The sequence below is a fragment of the Leptonychotes weddellii genome, chromosome 9 (genome assembly GCF_054177405.1).
Source record: "Leptonychotes weddellii isolate Sample4059 chromosome 9, ASM5417740v2, whole genome shotgun sequence".
NCBI classification, from domain to species: Eukaryota; Metazoa; Chordata; class Mammalia; order Carnivora; family Phocidae; genus Leptonychotes; species Leptonychotes weddellii.
The window spans coordinates 123926813-123946128 of record NC_138377.1 but is presented as its reverse complement, the minus strand read 5'-3'; the positions used below and the strand labels follow the sequence as shown (position 1 = coordinate 123946128).

At 43.5% G+C, this 19316-nt stretch overlaps 1 protein-coding gene across 1 annotated transcript in view; it reads right to left on the bottom strand.

Annotated features, from left to right (window-relative positions):
• ADAMTSL3 (ADAMTS like 3) overlaps positions 1-19316 on the bottom strand; it is a 235757-nt gene that overhangs the window by 128683 nt on the left and 87758 nt on the right. The window contains exons 7-8 of the mRNA XM_081831893.1: positions 15720-15877; positions 3518-3629 (exon numbers count right to left, since the gene is read on the bottom strand). Coding sequence (XP_081688019.1) covers positions 3518-3629; positions 15720-15877 — 270 coding nt within the window. The remainder of the gene's footprint in view (positions 1-3517; positions 3630-15719; positions 15878-19316) is intronic.

Genomic DNA, 19316 nt, shown 5'->3' with positions numbered 1-19316 from the left:
CCCACGTAGATGATTGCAGGCAAGACCAGGAAAGTCCATCCAAGTACCTTAGGGAGCAAGGAACTCGCCTGATTATCCAAAAACTCAGAAATGGCATTTACACAAATCATGTACACTCGATTACTAATATAATTAAATTCTGGTAATGCTTTCCTTGTGGGTTTTTATGTGTGTCTTTTTATTTCTTCCAACACAAGTAGAGAATGAGATTACAGCTCCTTGAATCAAAGAAAAACCTTTGTTCTAAATGGAAACATACTTCTAGGAGACCAAAAAAGCATACAGGTGTTTATAATTTAAGGAGAGACCATTAATTTTCCTCTTTAATTTTATGGCAATACCGAGATAACTAAAAGCGAAAATAAGGCAGATTGCCTTCCTATACTATGAACAAATGTGTTGAAATTCTGTCAGTGGGCACAAAATGGCAGGCTGCAAGGGGTACCCCACAAGCAGCGTGAAGTCTCCCTTCTGTTCTGACAACCGCTCTCTTTGGCGGGCAGTCTGGCCACTAGGTGCTCCCATTTATGGTTCCAGCCGGGCTGAATGTGTCTTTCCTTCAGCACCCAAGTATGAGACACACCTGTGTTCCTCCCAAGAATTTAACCAACTGAACTAAGCCGAATCCCATTACGAATGTCCCTCCCAGAGTGGAAAGCTTCTCTTTTCTCTTATGTGTCTACATGGGAACGTCTCTCGAATAATGCGGTGTGAGAGCGAATACACTAAAAAGAAAGAGATGTTTGCTTTCCTGCTGAGTAAAAATAAAAAGAGCCCCACCGGCTCTTTGCTTTTATGTTGGGGTCCATGAGAGACTCTGTCTGCCCTGGAGCCATGGCCCACCTGACTTTAAGGTGGTGGGATTCTGCTTCTGGATATAAAATGTATATGTAAGGAGCTCTAGGTATGTCCCACTCACCCCTGAGAGCTTTCTACTATTAGCACTGAGTCATGTCTGTATCTCATAACACATCCCCAGGGAATGCCAGAAGGGGGGACGGCCAGAACTCTGTAGATTATGCAGAGGCATTTTTAACAAAATTCAGGTTTGCCTAGACTCTGACATAACAGGTGTTTCCCGAGCACCCACTAATGCCAGGGATCGTACTAGGCTCCTTGGCGTGTCCTGTCATTTTGTTCCCCAACAATGCTGCAGGGGGGGATCGTCCTGTTTTACGGATGAGCAGACTGAGGCTCAGAGCCAAGTAGTGGCAAAGCCAAGAAGGGAGTCCAGGCCCCAGAACCTGAGCTCCGGGACCACACCGCCTCTTGATGTAAATGTCGTCATGCAATTTTTAGAGAACACTTTTGACCAAAATGGGCCTGAGGCCCAGGTCTGGAGAGACTCATGGAATTGACGCAGATCACGGTCTTGATTCCAAATGCTGTTTGACCTCAGTCAGCGTTCAACAAGATCAAATGTGTTGTAAGAATTGCCTTGCAGTCACTGTTGCAAGATCAGTGACCCAAAGCTCTGAAGGAGTTTCTGCCTGGGAGCAATGCTTATCATGTTCAACAAAACACTCACTTTCAGAGAGAATCAAGGATAGACTGAGGCCTGGCAGGGACTTAGAGATGATCTCCAGCATTTTGTTTCCATCGTATTTATTTTTGTGACTATGTTCAATTTATGGCAAAGATCACAGTTTACCACTTTAGGGTGCTCGTATTAGATCTTTTTTTGTGAATATGTTTAATTTTTTAAAAGGTCCATTTAAAGAAAAAACTGGAAGTAAATAATAGTGTAGGGGTAACAGATATGGCAAAAGCAGCGAGGTTAAAACAGCTACAGCTGATACCCAAAGACATTGCTTTAGGGAGCAGTGGTTCTTAAGCTTGAATGTGAACCATAATCTCCTAGAGGGACAGACCCCACTCCCAGAGTTTTGGATTCAGTACGTCCAGGGTGGGGCCCAAGAATCTGCATCTCCAGCAAGTTCCCACGTGATGCTGCTGCTGGTCCAGGGAACCCACTTTGAGAACCACTGCTGTAGGATCATAATCTCGTGGTCTATTGCCCACGCCTGGTCCAAGCAGGACAAACTGGGAAGGTTAACTTTTACCTTGTTTCTAGAGCCCCATTTAACCCCCAGACTATTTCTCTTCCATTCCCGGCAACATAAGCTCCTTCTGGGGTCTAGGCTACTCAGTGCTCCCCACGAAAGCACCTGCCTTCTGCTTTCACTGGGAACCGAAATCACAGAAGAGAGAGGTCTGACATACGTATGCATGGGAACCTGACCCTGGCTGAGGATAAAGCTGAGGAGCCCTCCCTGATAAGCCTGTGGTTTAGAGGAGAAGGGGCAGAACCCACACTCAATTTGTGGCTCTCTGAACAAGCTCATATTCAATAGTCCTGCAGGGAAGAAATGGTTTGGGGCTGGACTGACTTGGCCTGGGCTGCAGGAGGGGGATTTATTGTAGTCCTTCAAACACAACCCTACCTGAGCCTGCGTGCCCTGACCTGCTCCCAGGGGTGGTAGACGGTTCTTGGGAGACACAAGGGCAAAGCCATCTAGAGCATGGGGCTCTGGCATCAGATGGACCTGGAGCCAGATCCTAGCCATGCTGTTTGCTCGCTGAGCACACGGGAGTCCATTGTTTACCCTTTCTACGTTTCCATTGCTCATACATAAAAACAGGCATGAAAAGAGATCTTTCCTAAGGTTGTTTGGAAGAATAAACATGAAGATGAGTGCCCCAGCCCATGGCTTGATACATGTAAATGCCCAACACTGTTGTCTGGTGTTTTTAGGGGAAGTATCAGCATTAAGTCTCTCTAGCAATTCTAGTAACTGTGGTTCTTGGGCTGGCACTTATAGAACCATTTACCTTCAGTTTAAAACTTCAGTTCATTAAAAGAGAATTATCTCCACGGAGGCTCTGGTAGTTTCCTCATTTCCTCCAGGCAGATATTCTCTCCATGTTAAACAGACAATGATCCTCCACCTGAGCCTGCAAATATGTGTAGCACGTGTATGGAGCCCTGGGTTACACTTGGCCCAGAGCCTTCCTGAACCAACCGTGAAATCCTTGAACGAAGCTAACAGTAAGCAGGACATCTCCCTCACCACTTAGCAGCTACCCTTTCTCTCTCTGGTAAGTTCTGCTCTGGCCCCTGAGGGAGGACAGGGGAAATCTAAACATTAGAACCAACACATCCATGAACTCGGTCAGACTGGGCAAGTGACGTGGTCCCTCTGTTTTTCAGGTTCTCCATGGAAAATTAAACATAATACATGCTTTAAAGACAAAACAAGAAAGGCCAGAACTCATGTAAACATGTATCCAGCTGTTTGCTAGAAGTAAAAGGTGTTTTCCAAATCCCGTTTTCATCTGTCTTCAGGAATAAAGGCAAACAGGCATTCGGGAACACCACTGCATTCCAGCCACTGAATAAGATGCCGTGTGATTACACATCCCCAACTACCATGCCAATTGTAAAGTCAGCTTCAAAAAACACAAGTATGTCATTTCTAACTCTCAGCCTGAAGCATACACGCAATATGTTCCTCACCTCCTCCACATGTTACAGTGCAGGGAAAGAAGTCGGTTTGTCTCCACTGATGACTGATCGGCTGGTAGAAGAAGAACTGGACCACACTGTCCTTGGCCACTGTGTACCTGGTCTGGACGGAGAGAACTGCAATCACGTGTCTGCGTACAACAAGCCAGCGCTTCCTGCACCTTTCCAAATGCGATGAATCTATTTCACTGATGCTAACAATCACATACCGATCACAACAAACTGTGGCACATGAAGATTCCAAAAATTGTAACATGTGATAACATTTCATTAAGGTTTGTCATACATGGGGGCACAGAAGATCTTCAACCAGCCTCCCTGGAGTCATCTTTCCAGATGATTCCATGCCTGGGAGTGAATTCTCAAATGTGTCAGGTGGACTTGTTTGTTTAACTTTTTTCTACCTGATACATCTGATTTTAATTTCCATGGGACCCAGGACTGAGCCAGTCTGCGTTTGTTGGCAACATAGCACATAATTGGGATTCTTACACTTTCAATAATAACATCTTGAAGCAAATCCTTCCAAAAAGGTTTTCTGAACGCACAACTACAGAAACTCAAACATACACAAATACGTGGTGTTTACACAGGAGTGCTCCAGCAAGGAACTAAAGAGGAGGAGGGGCACCACTGCGCATGAGCAAGCAGAGGGAAGAGGGAACGTACCCCTGAGGGACCACACTCAAGTAGCAAGTTCTCCCCCCACTTTTCTCTTTTCTTCCCTCCTGATCGAACATGACCTGAGGGAAACTCCCAGAATGCAACGAAAAGAGAAAAAGAAAGAGGAAAAGAAGTTGAGTTCATGCAGGATTGATCCAGAAATGCCAACACACATACGGAGTTCAAGCTGGAGACACAAGGAAATAATGAAGAGGCGATATTTGATGATATAATTGCTGAGAATTTCCTAGACCTCGAGAAAGACAGGAGTACTCAATTCAAAAATGTTCAGCAAGTTCTGAGCAGACATTTTAAAAAAGTACAACAGCTGGGATAAAGAAAAATCTTAAGTTATTGGAAAGGAAAAAAATATGATTAACCTACAAAGCAGTGAGAATCAGATTGGCATCAGATTTCTCTCAGGAAACACTGGATGCAGAAAAGCAAAATCATACCTGCAAAGTGATGAGGAACAATAACTTTTTATCTAGAATTCCATAAGTTATTAACCAACAATTAAAGATCAATTATCAATCTATGAATGATCTATGATCAAATTATCATCATAGTCAGTGAAATAAAGATATTTTCAGACACAATATGACTGAAACTTGACCACTTGAGATGCTCACTGGAAAAAAAAAAAAAAGAGAGAGAGAGAAAAACTACTAAAAGGTACCGAACAAGAACTAATATAAAAGCAGAAGAAGGTAGTGGATGCAAGAAGCAGTAATGATGAAATCACTCAGTAAAGCTTATTCATAAATGTAAATATGAGTTGACTGAAAAATATTTTGATGTATCTGATCATAAACCAGTATAAAAACCCCAGCATGAGATGTGTCAGAGAGGAGAAGCAGGGACGGGTGGGAGGGTAGGAGCAAAGCTGTCACCGAGGCACAGAAACTTGCAAAGCGTTTTTCTCTGGCTATGGAAGAATGTCCCTGATGAATCCTGCCGGTGAGAATAAGTGAAAACACTGCCTAAAATAGTTTTTTAATGTATGTGAAGGCACCAGAGAACTACCATACTAGTGAGTATTTGCAGGGCCAAGATCCCAGACACAAAGGAAGCCTAGAGAGGTGAGCATAACATTTGGCAACACCTTTGGCACCACGTTGCTACTCAAGGCATTTTCCATCATGCAAGTGGTAACTGAGTGGCTGAGAGGCTGAGCAGACCTGTCATCAGACTCGTGTGGCTGAGAGCAAACCCTGGAGCTCGAGATCCACCAAAGCTGAGGCGGTACCGGTAAACGCCCCAGGCGCCCACCTGAGACCCCAAAAAGCTCTATCCTAGGAAAAAGTGTGAACTGGAAGTTGACCAATTTTCAAAGGGAATGAAGGCCAGGTTCAAATCATTTCATTCCTTGTTGGCTGAAGTTAACTGGCTGCTAACCTGTCTTCCAGAAGCAGAAATTAATCCAGTCTCAAATTATATTTATAATCTTTCATCTACTATATATAGCAAAACTTAAAAATAACCCGGCACACAAAAAAGATAAAATTTAATAACCACCAAAAAAGGTGGAGCACTAGACTATAAATGGAATTACAGAACATCCAGGTATTGGCACCACCTGATAGAAATTTAAACACCTGGGTATACCACCACTGCCCCCTACAACTCTAGCTTTGGCTCCAGATGCTGTTTCACGATACTCCATACCAGTCCCAGGGTCTTAAAACATCAATGCTGGCACACGGCTCGCTCCCAGGGTTCTGCTTTTTAGAGAGCCTGGGCTAAGATATGATGGTTAAAATGCTTAAGAAACTAAATGACAAGACAGAGAATTTCACTAGAAATGAAGCTACAATAAAAATAAAGTGGCAGGGGCGCCTGGGTGGCTCAGTCGGTTAAGCGTCTGCCTTCGGGTGAGGTCATGATGCCAGGGTCCTGAGATCGAGCCCTGAGTTGGGCTCCCTGCCCCTCTCCCTCTTCCCTCCCCCCTGCTCATGTGCATTTGCTCTCTCTCTCTCAAATAATAAAATAAAATCTTTAATAAATAAATAAATAAATAAAATGGCAATTCTAGAAGTATGAAGCACAATAATTTAAATCGGTATCTCAATGGATAGACTTGACAGTGGACTAGACGGCAGTTCAGCAAATATTTTCATGAAGAACCAGACAGCGAACATTATAGTTTTCAGGCCATGTTGTCCCCATGGCAGTTCTTCAATGTGTCTAACATAGTGCAAAAGCAGCCACAATCTGTAAACAAATGGTTGTGGCTATGTCCCAATAAAACTCCACTTACAAAAAATAGGTCATTAGCTTGCTGGCCAGGATCTGCTGGCCCCTGGATTACACACACTTGAAGAGAGAATCAGTAAATGGACAGAAAAGAAGGAAGTAGAAAGTAGACATGAGAGAGAAAGGTATAAACATAGTCCCAGAAAAAGAGAACACAGGGAATGGGATAGAAACTGTATCTGCAGAGGCAATAAATGAGAATCATCCAAAATTGATGGTGGATATCAAGCCAGAGTTGTGAAGCATCACGAACCTCAAGAAGAAGAAAGCCACTAATCACATCACAATCAAACTGACTGAAACCAAAACCAAAGAGAAAACACTTAAAAGCAGACAAAGAAAAAGACACATTACCATCGAAGGCATAAAAATAAGACTGACAGCTAACTTCTCTACAGAATTAATGGAGGCCAGAAGACAATGGAGAGCTATCTTGGAAATGCTGAAAGAAAATAGTTTCATAATGGTAAAACAGTCACGTCACTAGAAGAGGTAATGACTCTAAATGTTAATGTACCCAACAACCTAGCCTCAAAGATAAATAATTCAAAATTGACAAGAATAGAAAAAAATTAGACGTACAGTCACAGTGGCAGTTTTACCACCTCTCCTATGGTAACTACTAGGATGAGGAGACAAAAACCAGTAGACTATTATTTTTAATAAAACCATTAATAATAACATGATCAATGTGACATATGAACAGTGCCCAACAAAAGATGATGCATCATATCTTCTAATATTTGCTATGTTCTGAGCCACCAATTAAGTTTTAACAGATTTCAAAAAAATTGATATAATATAGAGTATGTTCTTTGACTACAGTGGAATTAAGCTATAAAATAATAATAAGATTACTGGAAAATTTCTACATACTTGGATAAAACACTTCTAAATATTCCATAAATCAAAGACTATACCACTATGAAAATTACAACACAATTTAACTGAATGATGATGGATATACCATAATTATGGATTGGAAAAATTAGTACTGGAAAGTTTTCAGTTCTCTCCAAACTGATATAGAGATTCAATACAATTCCAATCAAAATCCAAAAGAATTTTATAAAAATTGACAGGCATACTTAAAAGTTTGATATGAAAATGCAAGGAGTCAAGAATATCAAAGATCATCTTCAAGAACAAAGTGGGGAAACTTACAGAAGTAAATATCAAGACTCATTTTATTTTTTTTTAATTTATTTTTTTTTAAAGATTTTATTTATTTATTTGAGACAGAGAGAATGAGAGAGACAGAGAGCACATGAGAGGGGGGAGGGTCAGAGGGAGAAGCAGGCTCCCTGCCGAGCAGGGAGCCCGATGTGGGACTCGATCCAGGGACTCCAGGATCATGACCTGAGCCGAAGGCAGTCACTTAACCAACTGAGCCACCCAGGCGCCCTATCAAGACTCATTTTAATGTTGCAGTAACTAAGTTACAAGGATACTGCACAGACAGATCAATAAAACAGAATAGAGTCCAGGAACAGACCCACACACATATAGTTTGGGCTTTAAGACAAATGGGGAAAGGACTGTCTTTTCACCTAATGGTGCTGGGTCAACTGGATAGTCATGTGGAAAAAGATAATGATTCTACTTCACAACATGTGCAAAAATCAACTCCAGGTGGATTGTAGCTCCTAATATGACAGGTAAAACAATAAGTCTTCCATAAGTAAACAGAGAAGAATAATTTCATGATCCTGAATGGGGCAGATTTCCTAGCATACAAATACAAATAGTCTAAGCATAAAGTTAAAAATTGATAGCTTACACTACAACATTAAGAGCTTCTGTATGGGAAAACTGAAAACATAACAGAGAAAAAAAAAGATTGAAAATAAAATGAATCAAGAATTGAGCTCTAGGGGGCACCTGGGTGGCTCAGTCGTTAAGTGTCTGCCTTCGGCTCAGGTTGCGATCCCAGGGTCCTGGGATCAAGCCCCGCATCGGGCTCCCTGCTCGGCGGGAAGCCTGCTTCTCCCTCTCCCACTCCCCCTGCTTGTGTTCCCTCTCTCGCTGTGTCTCTCTCTGTCAAATAAATAAAAATAAAATCTTTAAAAAAAAGAATTGAGCTCTAGAAGCTAAAAATACAAAACCAAAATAAGTTCATGTGAAGATAAAGGAAAGAAACAAAAATAAAAATTTATATAAATTGAATAGTTTTTAAACTCTGAGTTAATCAGATGAAAATCTGGTTCTTAGATGCCTCAGAGACAAATCTTTGAATGGTTTAAACAAAACAAATATTAGACAAGGAACCAATGGAAGAGACATAGTTACAGGTAAAATTAGATTTTTTTTTTAATGATAAGGCAATACTATGATCACATTTTAAAAATCTGAAAGAATTAGATGAAGTGCATACTTCTCTAGCAAAATATAAATTTCAAAACTGGTTCAAAAGTAAAGCCCTAAATAAATCAATAAGCCTAAGAGGGACTGAAATGGTTTGCTGAGTCCCACCCATTATCACACACACAAAAAAAAAAAAAGAGGAAGAGAAAGAAAAGGCATTAAACCCAGATGTTTTCCATAAAGGATGAACTTATTGGAGCAGATGCATTTAATTGCTGACCAATATCCACTTCCCCTTCCCATCCTGCCAAAGGCTCACTTTTATTCCGGTGTTCATTCTTTCCCCATGTGTCTTCGATAATGCCTGACTGTCCCATGTGATCATGGCAGGCACAACTACCTCACCAGGTGTGTGCCCCAAGAGAATGAGAATGCGCCTCTCGCTCATACAACCACATAGAGTGTACCTGATCGGCAGTGCCCATCCCAGGTCCAGCTCTCTGTGGGCTGCTCCTGCCCAAGGAGTCTGAAGCAGGCCATTTCCTCAGACACACTGTGTCATATGATAGATGACTGGCTCAGAGCCTCCCCTGCAGCCTTGCTGAATTCTCTAGAACCGCTCTCCAATCTAAGACGCTCCCAACCCAGCTGTCCTTCCGTCCCTCTCTCCTCCACTTGTGGTCAGATCTTCCCTGCAGATAGACGGCTCTCCAGGCCTCTCAGCTCCATCTTGCCTCTTCCTCGAGGGCATCCTGCTCCTAAATGTCTCACATATCTAATCCTGTCTTGGCATCTGCTTCTTGAAGCACCCACAAGGACTAATGCCCAGGGAATGGTTTAGAGCGAGCACGTGACCCAAGTCTTGTCAACGAGAGGTGATAAGAGGTCTGTTGTGGAGCTCTTGAGAAAAAATTTTCCCGGCTGGGAAGGTTCACAAGAAATAAAAAATCCTAATGGGCTTCTCTGCATTGTCTTCTCTGCATGTTAGCCTTCTATTCCAAATGTAGGGCAATGACAAGCCAATTTACCTTTTTAGAAGTTGACATATAACATTGCATCTCTTTGAGTAATGCTCTATCAGGTGGGGAAACGACCAGTCTTTCAGCTGTCCTGTCCTTCAGACCGATCTCCTCCATGGTGGTTTTCCATCTAGGACATCAGAGTCCAGAAAGGGGCTGTGGCTTGGATCCAAGTGTGAAGGTCTTCATCCTGTCCTTGGGCCCACAGCTGTGTTCCTTGTCCCTCTAGCCACTGGGAGGACCACAGGGAGCTTCAGAACCAGTGAACTCAGCTGTGTTCTTTGCTGGCCAGTGGAGGGTGGATTCCTCTGGTGACCAGCCCATTCCACATTCTGCTTGTGCTGCAGGTTCTCTGTGGTGTGCCTGTGACTCCTGCCCGCTTCCTGGCCTGACTTAGAGCCCCTTCCCCAGGGAGACCATATGCTTTCCTGTCCAAGCCAGGATGATTTTGAGAGTGAAAGGAAAGAATTAAGCCAGGGCCACAAGCATAAAATGGGTCTTTTGTGAACAAACTAGGACTTATGGAAATTCTACCTTTACCTCTCCACTACAGGGTCATTTTGCCCCCGTGTAAGCCCCTCCAAGCTTGGCCAGCAAAGAGCACAGGGAATTTTCCAGATACCTTCCATGCCACATGGGGGCTGAGGGAGCCTCCAGGGAGCTGAACTCACATTCAACCCATGGCTAAATATTTCAGGACATTAAAGCCAATTTCATTCTGAGGTGGCTTCCCCAGGTTGTTGCCTATGGAAGTAGATACCATACGGGGCATTTTCCTCTTGGGGTTCTAGATGAAAAGTGGAGCAAAAGCTCCTTTTTTGCCTTTGCTTTGGCAAACCTAGTTAATATGCTTCCCTGCTCTGGAGAGTGACCACTGTCATGACATGTGTCTCACTGCCTTGCCTCCTCCTGCCTATCTCCTCGCACATCCTTGCTGAGCTCCCTCACTACAGGGTACGCTCCTCCTGAACACAAGGTGCTGAAGACATGAAGTCCACGTCTCAGCCTTATGGGGGAATGGGCATCCCCTCTATACCGAAGAAGAAACACTTAGACTTAGTCTCCGAGCTTGGCCCTTGACATTGATGGGAGCTGAATCAAGCTAGAAAAAGCCTTATTTCTCTCCATCAGTCTGATTCTCAAGACAAAAGTCTAAACTAAAGATGAAGAGGAGAAGGAGGAGGAGGAAGAAGAAGGGAAGAAGAAGAAGAGGAAGAAGAAGAAGGAGGAGGAGGAGGAGAAGGAGGAGAAGTGGAAGAAGATGAAGATGGAGAAGAAGAAGAAGGAGGAGGAGGAGGAGAAGGACAAGAAGAAGGAGAAGAAGGAGGAGAAGGAGGAGGAGAAGAAGGAGAAGAAGGAAAAGAAGGAGAAGATCCTACCTTAATAATCAAAAGTTGAACATAAATGTGTATATCCGGTTTACACATATAATTTAGCTGTGAATTCTGGTAACTACTAGAACAGTATTTGAACTGCTTTCACCAAGAAACTTCCCTCAACAGCCCACATGACAGCAAATACCAAGTGAGATTTCAAAAATCTCTGCCTCTGTGCTTAGGAGCAAACATTCAGGCTGAAGGGAATTCTGACTGAGAGGCACGATGAAATAGGTAAATTTGCTTTTCTGTTAGGCACTCTTACGGTTTGAATTGTGCCCCCCCTCCAAAAGAAATGCTTACATTTTAACCCACGGTCCCTCAGAATATAATCTGAGTTAGAAATAGGGTCTTCGCAGATCCAGTCAAGGTAAGGTGAGGTCATTAGGGTGGGTCCAATCTAATAGGACTGGTGTCCTTAGAAAAAAGGGGAATTTGGTGCAGAGGCAGATGTGCACAGACAGAAGCCGGTGTCAAGGCTGAGGAAGAACGCCTGAGGACACAAGCAGCTGGGGGGTGAGGCATGAAACAGACTCTCCCTCAGCCCTCAGAAGGAACCAATCCTGCCGACACCTTGATCTTGGACTTGCAGCCTCCAGAGCCATGAGTCACGTCTGTCATTGAAGTCACCCAGCTGAGGGTGCCTTTACAGTGGCCTCGGGAAACTGATACAGGCACTGACCCTAAAAACCGTGTCTTGCTGTGTTCCTGTGAAGTCTAAGCTCAGTCACCATCCGTACCACCTGGCAAGGCTGTAGCCCGTTCTTTGAGATTAAGGAAAACAGGCAGTTTCAAACCCTCGCATCCCTGGATCAGTGAGATGCGCTATGGTAACCGCCCAGAAAGAAAAGAGAGATTGTGTGAGGAGAGAACATAACACGTACCTAGAGCTGAGGCTGGGGGAAACGGAAGGCAGAGGCTTGCCTCGCTGAACACGAGTGGGAAGAGCAATCAGAAAACAGTTTCCTACAGGGCGCCTGGGTGGCTCAGTCGGTTAAGCGACTGCCTTCGGCTCAGGTCATGATCCTGGAGTCCCGGGATCGAGTCCCGCATCGGGCTCCCCGCTCGGTGGGGAGTCTGCTTCTCCCTCTGACCCTCCCCCCTCTCATGTGCTTTCTCTCTCTCTCATTCTCTCTGTCTCAAATAAATAAATAAAATCTTTAAAAAAAAAAAAAGAAAAGAAAACAGTTTCCTACAGACACACAAAATATCCGACCGGGAGAAAGCTGACCGGGAGAAAGATGAGAGACATATGGAACACAAAGCATGATTTCAGACCGTGAGGAAGAGGAACTTTTTTCTCTCCCTGAAGATGGATATGTTGTGAAAGAGAGGGAAAGCTACCAGCATAGTTAAAAATAGTGAACCATGGAAAGAGATGTCTTTACCAAAACCATTTCATTTTGTTCTCATGGGCATATACTTAAAATTGATATTCACAAGCATCTACTTGCAGATGCAGATGTTCAGTAAATTCTCACTGAACAGACAGTGCCTATCATACCCTCCAATCAACAGGGCATACGGCATGAGGGACTTGATCAAGACTCTCTACTGCTACCTGGTGGCAGCATACACACATTTAAAAAGAGAAATAAGAATACTTCAGGGGCTCTCACGCAAAATACCGTGACTCCATAATGCTGTGGCAAAGGTCATCCAGGAGAAACAGATCATTCGGGAAAACAAGAATCTATCATGAGAAACCCACTGGGAAGAAAAAAAAAAAAATGCCATTTTCAAGAATGGTCCAATCATGAAAATATAGCTTCTGAAAAAGTCGGAGAAAAATTTTTGTCTCACTGGTGCAGTGAATTGCTAGGCTGGTACAATCTGAACAATCACCACAAATGAATCTAACATCCCACTGGTGTCTTCAGAAGTCGCTCACGAAGTCGGAAGACAGTGGTTTTCAACAGTCTGTTTATTAAAAGTCCATGAAGTAAGGTCTAATCTATGACCAAATGAAAGAGTGTGCCTCAGTATCCCTCGGGGCACCATGACTGGGCTACGTTAGCACTGAGCAGGCAGACCCAGGCTCCACTCTGCAGCCCGGGTTGAAGGCAGGTGTCCCATTTTTAGACCAACTGCTCTTGGTTGATGAAAATGGAAAGAGATACAGCAAGACACATGGCTTACCATCATCGGTGACCCAACCGGCACTTTTAACCTCCCGCTCAAAGTACGGCCGTGACTTGATTGTGTGATGAGCCACGAGGACGTGAGTGGAAGTGAACCTCCCCACCTTAGCAACAACACAGGCTGGGTCATACAACAGAGATCCCAGCAAAAAAAAAAAAAAGAGAGAGAGCGAGAGAAAGAAAAATAACCGATGGAAAAGTATATTTCCTAGAAACCCACATTATTTGGACAAGCTTATAAGTCAGGGAAAAAACAGCATCAGAGTCATTCTTGCTTCATCACAGTGTCTGATTTTGCCAAATTCTCTCCCACCAAGTGCACAGTACATTTGTGAAAGCAAACGGCTGTAGGCACAAGAATCAGGCTCTAGTCCTGCGTGAGTCAGACAGTCGTATGTAACACCTTCTTTGATGGATATATATGTTTAAAAACCTTTCAGTCAAGAGAGATCAAAAGCTTCCCAGGGGTTGAAGTGAAAGCCCAGGATTGTTTATGAAATCTGAGGAAACCAGAACCCAAAGTGGAAAATAGAAGACAGTACTAATTCGGACTTGGGCAACGTGCTCCTGGAATGTGTTCTGTTCAGGGGTGAACACGTCATTTGGACAAGAAGGTGTACAATAATTTTTAATTATGCAAGTGATATAGGAAACTGTATGCCTCTCTTTAAGAATTGTTTTAAGTATTGGAATATTCTAAGTAAAGCTAAGATCACTCCCCCAAACCCCTCTAAGAGAAGCATTGTTTTTTCATGTTTCCAGTTTGGGGTATATCCAAATCTTAAAAAAAAATGTGTACACACACACCTGCAGAAATATACAGTTTGTGTGTGTGTGTGTGTGTGTTACTACTTGGAAATCAAATGGGAAAACCCTAAAAGGAATAAAACAAGTGAAGAACATATGCATAAGAATGCACCAGAGAGAAAGAATAGAAGGAAAGACAGATGACAACTTTGGCTTCCCAAAGCCTTTCACAATGCTATCGTCCAAGAATAACACTAGGTAGATGCTTTAAGGGTCTGACACAGAAGTCACTTAAATGTCTACGAATGGCAGGTAATGTCTGAATGACAACCTCAACATCTATGAGCTGACTCTCATGCCTCCAAGGTTAGGAACACAATAGGGAGCAGTGTGGACCACGGCACACGAGACAGTGTGCCCCAATGGGAAGTAGCCAACTACTGCTATGACCACGGGTAAGCTAGTAGTCAGATCTTCCCATTTTTAACGAGAAGTAGGAAAAAAATCCCGGCATTTTTATGTTATAATCCTTGATTTTTAAAGGTTGACCATTTAAAACTCAAAATTTCAACCCAACAATGCTGTGCAGCTCATCACTTGGCTGGCCACGCTGCAGGCTGAATTGGGAGCACGGAACAGGGGTCTGGGACCAGGAACATCCTTTGACAAAAGAATATGTGGCACACAGACAGTTCTTTTTGAAGGTGTTGGGTCTTTGCGTAGGTAACTCTATTCCTGGCAATGAGGGCTATTTGCTTTCCTCCATTTCCATTTGGAAGGAGTTTCCAAAAAGGGATGGGACAAAATGACCCACTGAAACACCTTTTCCTTTTCTTATGTCTGAAGTATTTTGAATTTTATCAGAAGAACTTTCACACTGTGTCACCTTGGAGATATATCAGCCACTACATTTCATGTCCACTGACTGAGGGAAAGATGAGATTCCCCCGGGGAGGGGACAAAGGCTCACGGTGACCCCCAAGAAGAGTTCTTAGAAGGGTCCCTTGTGACAGTGGCCGACAAGAGCGCGGGATGAGACACAACTGAGGAAACAAGGAAGGGAAGGGTCGGGCCTCCATCTTCTCTGCTGTGCTCTGCAAGGAGAGAGAGAGCACGCACAGTGCACGGCACCGGCTTAACGATGGGGAGCATTTAACCAGGGACCATTTTCACCAAACTCCGTCTAGAGGTTTAAAACTGAACACAACCAAGGGGCGCCTGGGTGGCTCAGTCCTTAAGCGTCTGCTTTCAGCTCAGGTCATGATCCCAGCGTCCTGGGATCGAGCCCAGCATCGGGCTCCCTGCTCAGCGGGAAGTCTGCTTCTCCCTCTCCCACTCCCCCTGCTTGTGTTCCTTCTCTCACTGTTTCTCTCTCTGTCAAAAAATAAAAAAAAAAAATCTTTAAAAAAAAAGAAATAAAACTGAACACGACCGAAGTCTACAAATGCGAAAACAATCTCGCCCCTGTAAAAGTGAAGTCTGTTTCTTAACTAGTGGGGTTGAGGAGCAGACACTGGAGAGAGATGAACAATGTTTAGGAACCCACTGCCACGTCGGAAATATCAGTGATACAGGCTCTGTGCAGGAATAATTACTGATGACTTTCTCCAGAACACACTCAATGTTTTGGAAATTCAAGATGTGCTGAGCTTCGGAGGCAGGATGCTGACGAAGAGGCTCATCCTACCTTGAAGATGAAATCAGCCATCAGAGGTCCTGGAATCTTAAAGGTCTGCCTCTCTGAGCCTCTCTGAAATTCAACTGTGGTGTTTTCTATGACGAAAACTCCCGGGCTGTTAAAGCTGTGTTCTCTTTTGCTTCCTTGAAGTGTTTTTGATTCAATAACTAAAATTTAAAAAGAGAATTTAAATGAGAGGGCTGTCTTAAAAGCATTCTATTCCAAAATATAATTCACTACATATATCAGCGTATGATATCAACATGATAACAAGATATCCACTTAGTTTACATTGACTCAGGTTGGTGGAATACATATGTAAGCTTTTTAGTTGTCCACAGCTAAATTGGTTAGGTCCTAACTTCATTGGTTAGGTCCAATTAGGTCTATCCAACTCTTTGGAGCCCTTTCTACAATAAGGGGAAAGAGAAACTGCCTCTTTCTTCATATTTTTTTCATGATGCCGCTATTATTCAAGGTAAAGATATGTTACTCATTTTATCATCCATTGAGAAGATCTTAAACCCAGTCTTTTATTTAGACAAAATCACCATGAATTTTGAATTTGCTTTCTTAAAAATAAACTTTTTGCATTGAAATAATCAGAGATTCACAGGAAGGTGCCAAAATAGTAGAGAGGTCCTATATACTATTTATCCAGTTTTACCCAAAGGAATGGTTACATCTTATGTAATTAGAGTATGATATCAAAGCCAGGAAATTGCCATTGGTACAATGTGAGCATTCATACCACATTCGACAGCATCTATCACACATCACCGGCGATCAAGATACAGAACTATTACATCACCGCAAAGATCTCTGTCCCTCATGTTATCGCTTTATTCACATTTGCTTTTATATGAACAGAAGGGCTTTTAGATCTACAGAAAAATGTCCACAGTTTAACCCCTACTTTATTTAAATGATTTTCCTTTCCTCCCTTTTTTTTTCCCTTCCATTTTGTAAATATCACCATCCTTAGTGGACCTGATCTGAGGTTGAGAGAGGCAATTTTTGTGTAAAAAAAAAACAAACAAGGCTAGGGGTTGAGGCACCTGCATTTCTGACCCCAGATGTATCTCTAAACCTTGGGTTTTCACTGCCTCATTTTTTTTTTAAAGATTTTATTTATTTATTTGAGAGAAAGAATGAGAGACAGAGAGCACGAGAGGGGAGAGGGTCAGAGGGAGAAGCAGACCCCCCGCTGAGCAGGGAGCCCGATGTGGGACTCGATCCCGGGACTCCAGGATCATGACCTGAGCCGAAGGCAGTCGCTTAACCAACTGAGCCACCCAGGCGCCCTTCACTGCCTCATTTCTAAAATGTGATGTCAGAGCAGACAATCCTACGGGTCCTCTTCTACTCTGAAACCTACACTTGGGTTTATGGATATTCAATGGTTCTTTGACCACCCTGAACAAAGGACACAAGAGAACCCGAACCCCAGGAAAGCTGATAAAGCACAACAAAACTGTCTGGCACTGGGGGCTGCCATCTGCACGCAGCTATGCTTGGCTATTTTCCTTTGATTTCGCTCTGCCCCTGGAGCATCTGCAGGAATCCAAGCGTCCTGGACAGACTACATAACAGGCATGAGGAGACGTCCCTGATCATGCCTGACAGGCAGGCTGGGAACTTTTCTGGGAAAACTCAAACGCTGGACATGAGCTCCTTGATCTGCAGGAGTCATTAGCGGTCGAAGAATACTGCTGGCTACTCTCAGCCACACAAAACCCCAACCATGTTGGCCCTGATCTCCATAACTGCAGTAGATTTTTGGAAAGTGTGAGATTAAATTCATCTCCTAGTTCCAATGAAGATATAAAGCTGAGTGTTATAAAGTGAGCTGTCAGTAAAAATGAGATGGGGAGCTGCAGATGGTAAGAAGGCCCTCTCCTGGGTGGATTATCCCTCTAAAGGAAAGGAGGAGATGCAGCGAGCATTCCAGCCACATCATGACACAGAGTGAAGCTGGACAAAATCCACCCTCATGGAAGGCTTGCAAAACACCGAGCTTCCAGCCTGAGGTTCAGCCTGAAATGAGCTGACTAAATTCAAATAGTGTTCTGTGCTGGGGTTGTGATTGCACGGCATTAGTCTTCTGGACCCCAGTGTCCCAAGGGCCATTGGGCTGCAGAGCTACAGCGGGGTGTCAGAATCTGGAAGGAAGGGAAGACCAGTAGGACAGCCACCCTCTAAAACCAAAGGCCAGCATTTCTGTTAGTCTGGTCCTGGTGTTTTGTGTTTTGGTGTCAAGTCTATTCCATTACTTGGACAGCATCCAAGACCTTTAGTGGCAAGGACATGAGAACTCAAGGAGCAAAACCAGTTTTCAAGTGCATAAGAATTATCCAAGTCCAATATCCAATTATCCATATGCTTATGATAAAATGTCTTCGTTGCAATGATTTCAAAAAAAGCTTCCAGCTCTGTAGGTCACAAACACTGGTTGCAAAAATAGGTGGAAGGCAGGGGCTCTGACCTCTACTGTGTCAGAGTCAGAAGTGGGTGAATAAAGACAGGGGGAGTGATTTGATGAAGGTGGAGTTCACTGATACAAATGATTCTGACAACTGGATTGACAAAGCCAGTGTGATGAATCTCCGGGTGAGGCAGGGGCCAGTGGAGTTTTTCAAAAGTTGTCATTTTTTGCAGATGGTAAATTTGCTTCTCTTTAGTGCCTATGCCTCTTAAAATAAGTGACAGACAGGGTTGGTGAAAACCAACAATTTAGATGATGCACTGACTTATAAATACATTTTTAAGTTTTATTAATTTCTAGCATTCTACTGTATTTGACTGCAGCCCTATGTTGTGTTAAAGTATAATTCATGGCTCATGAGATCAGCACACAGGGTCCTTGAGCTCTCAGAGCCTTCCCGGATCCCTCTGTGGTTTCTGCAGCAAGAGAGCTCCTGCTGAGTGGAGACCCCCGGAAGCCCATAAACACATCCACCACTATGGACAGCAGAGGGTACGGGCCTTCATCCCTGCTGTCCACTGCTGACTTCTTTCTCCTCCTCAGGCCCTCTTAAATTACCCCCAAATCTTCACAACTCAAGTCTATAATGGTGCCTTTAAATATTCTGATCCATCCCAGTTGTTAATAAAAGAAATGATGACTATAAAGATGATGAAGGTGTCTTGGTGCTTCTAGTGGAAGAAGGAGTACCAGCCCAGGCTTCCTTCAGAAGAGGCAGCCCCCTGTTAACCATCTCGTAAAGGTCTCCTTAGAATCTAAGGCCACAGAAGTATCGCTAGGTAAACACATAACACGCATTCAGCACAGTGAAGTCACTTATAAATACACCAACCTGAGGCTTAGAGTCGAGTGATATTTAACAGTGCATGCACATGTGATCCAACATCCACGTCCTCTGGGCGGTAGGCATCTATGTTTATATTTTTAGAGTTGACCCTTGAACAACATGGGTTTGAACTGGGCAGGTCCTCTGATAGAGGGATTTTTTTTCCCCCTAAACACAGTCCAGTCTTGTAAATGTATTCTCTCTTCCTTTTTTTTTTTTTAAGATTTTATTTATTTGCGAGAGAGAGAATGAGAGCGAGAGAGCACATGAGAGGGGGGAGGGTCAGAGGGAGAAG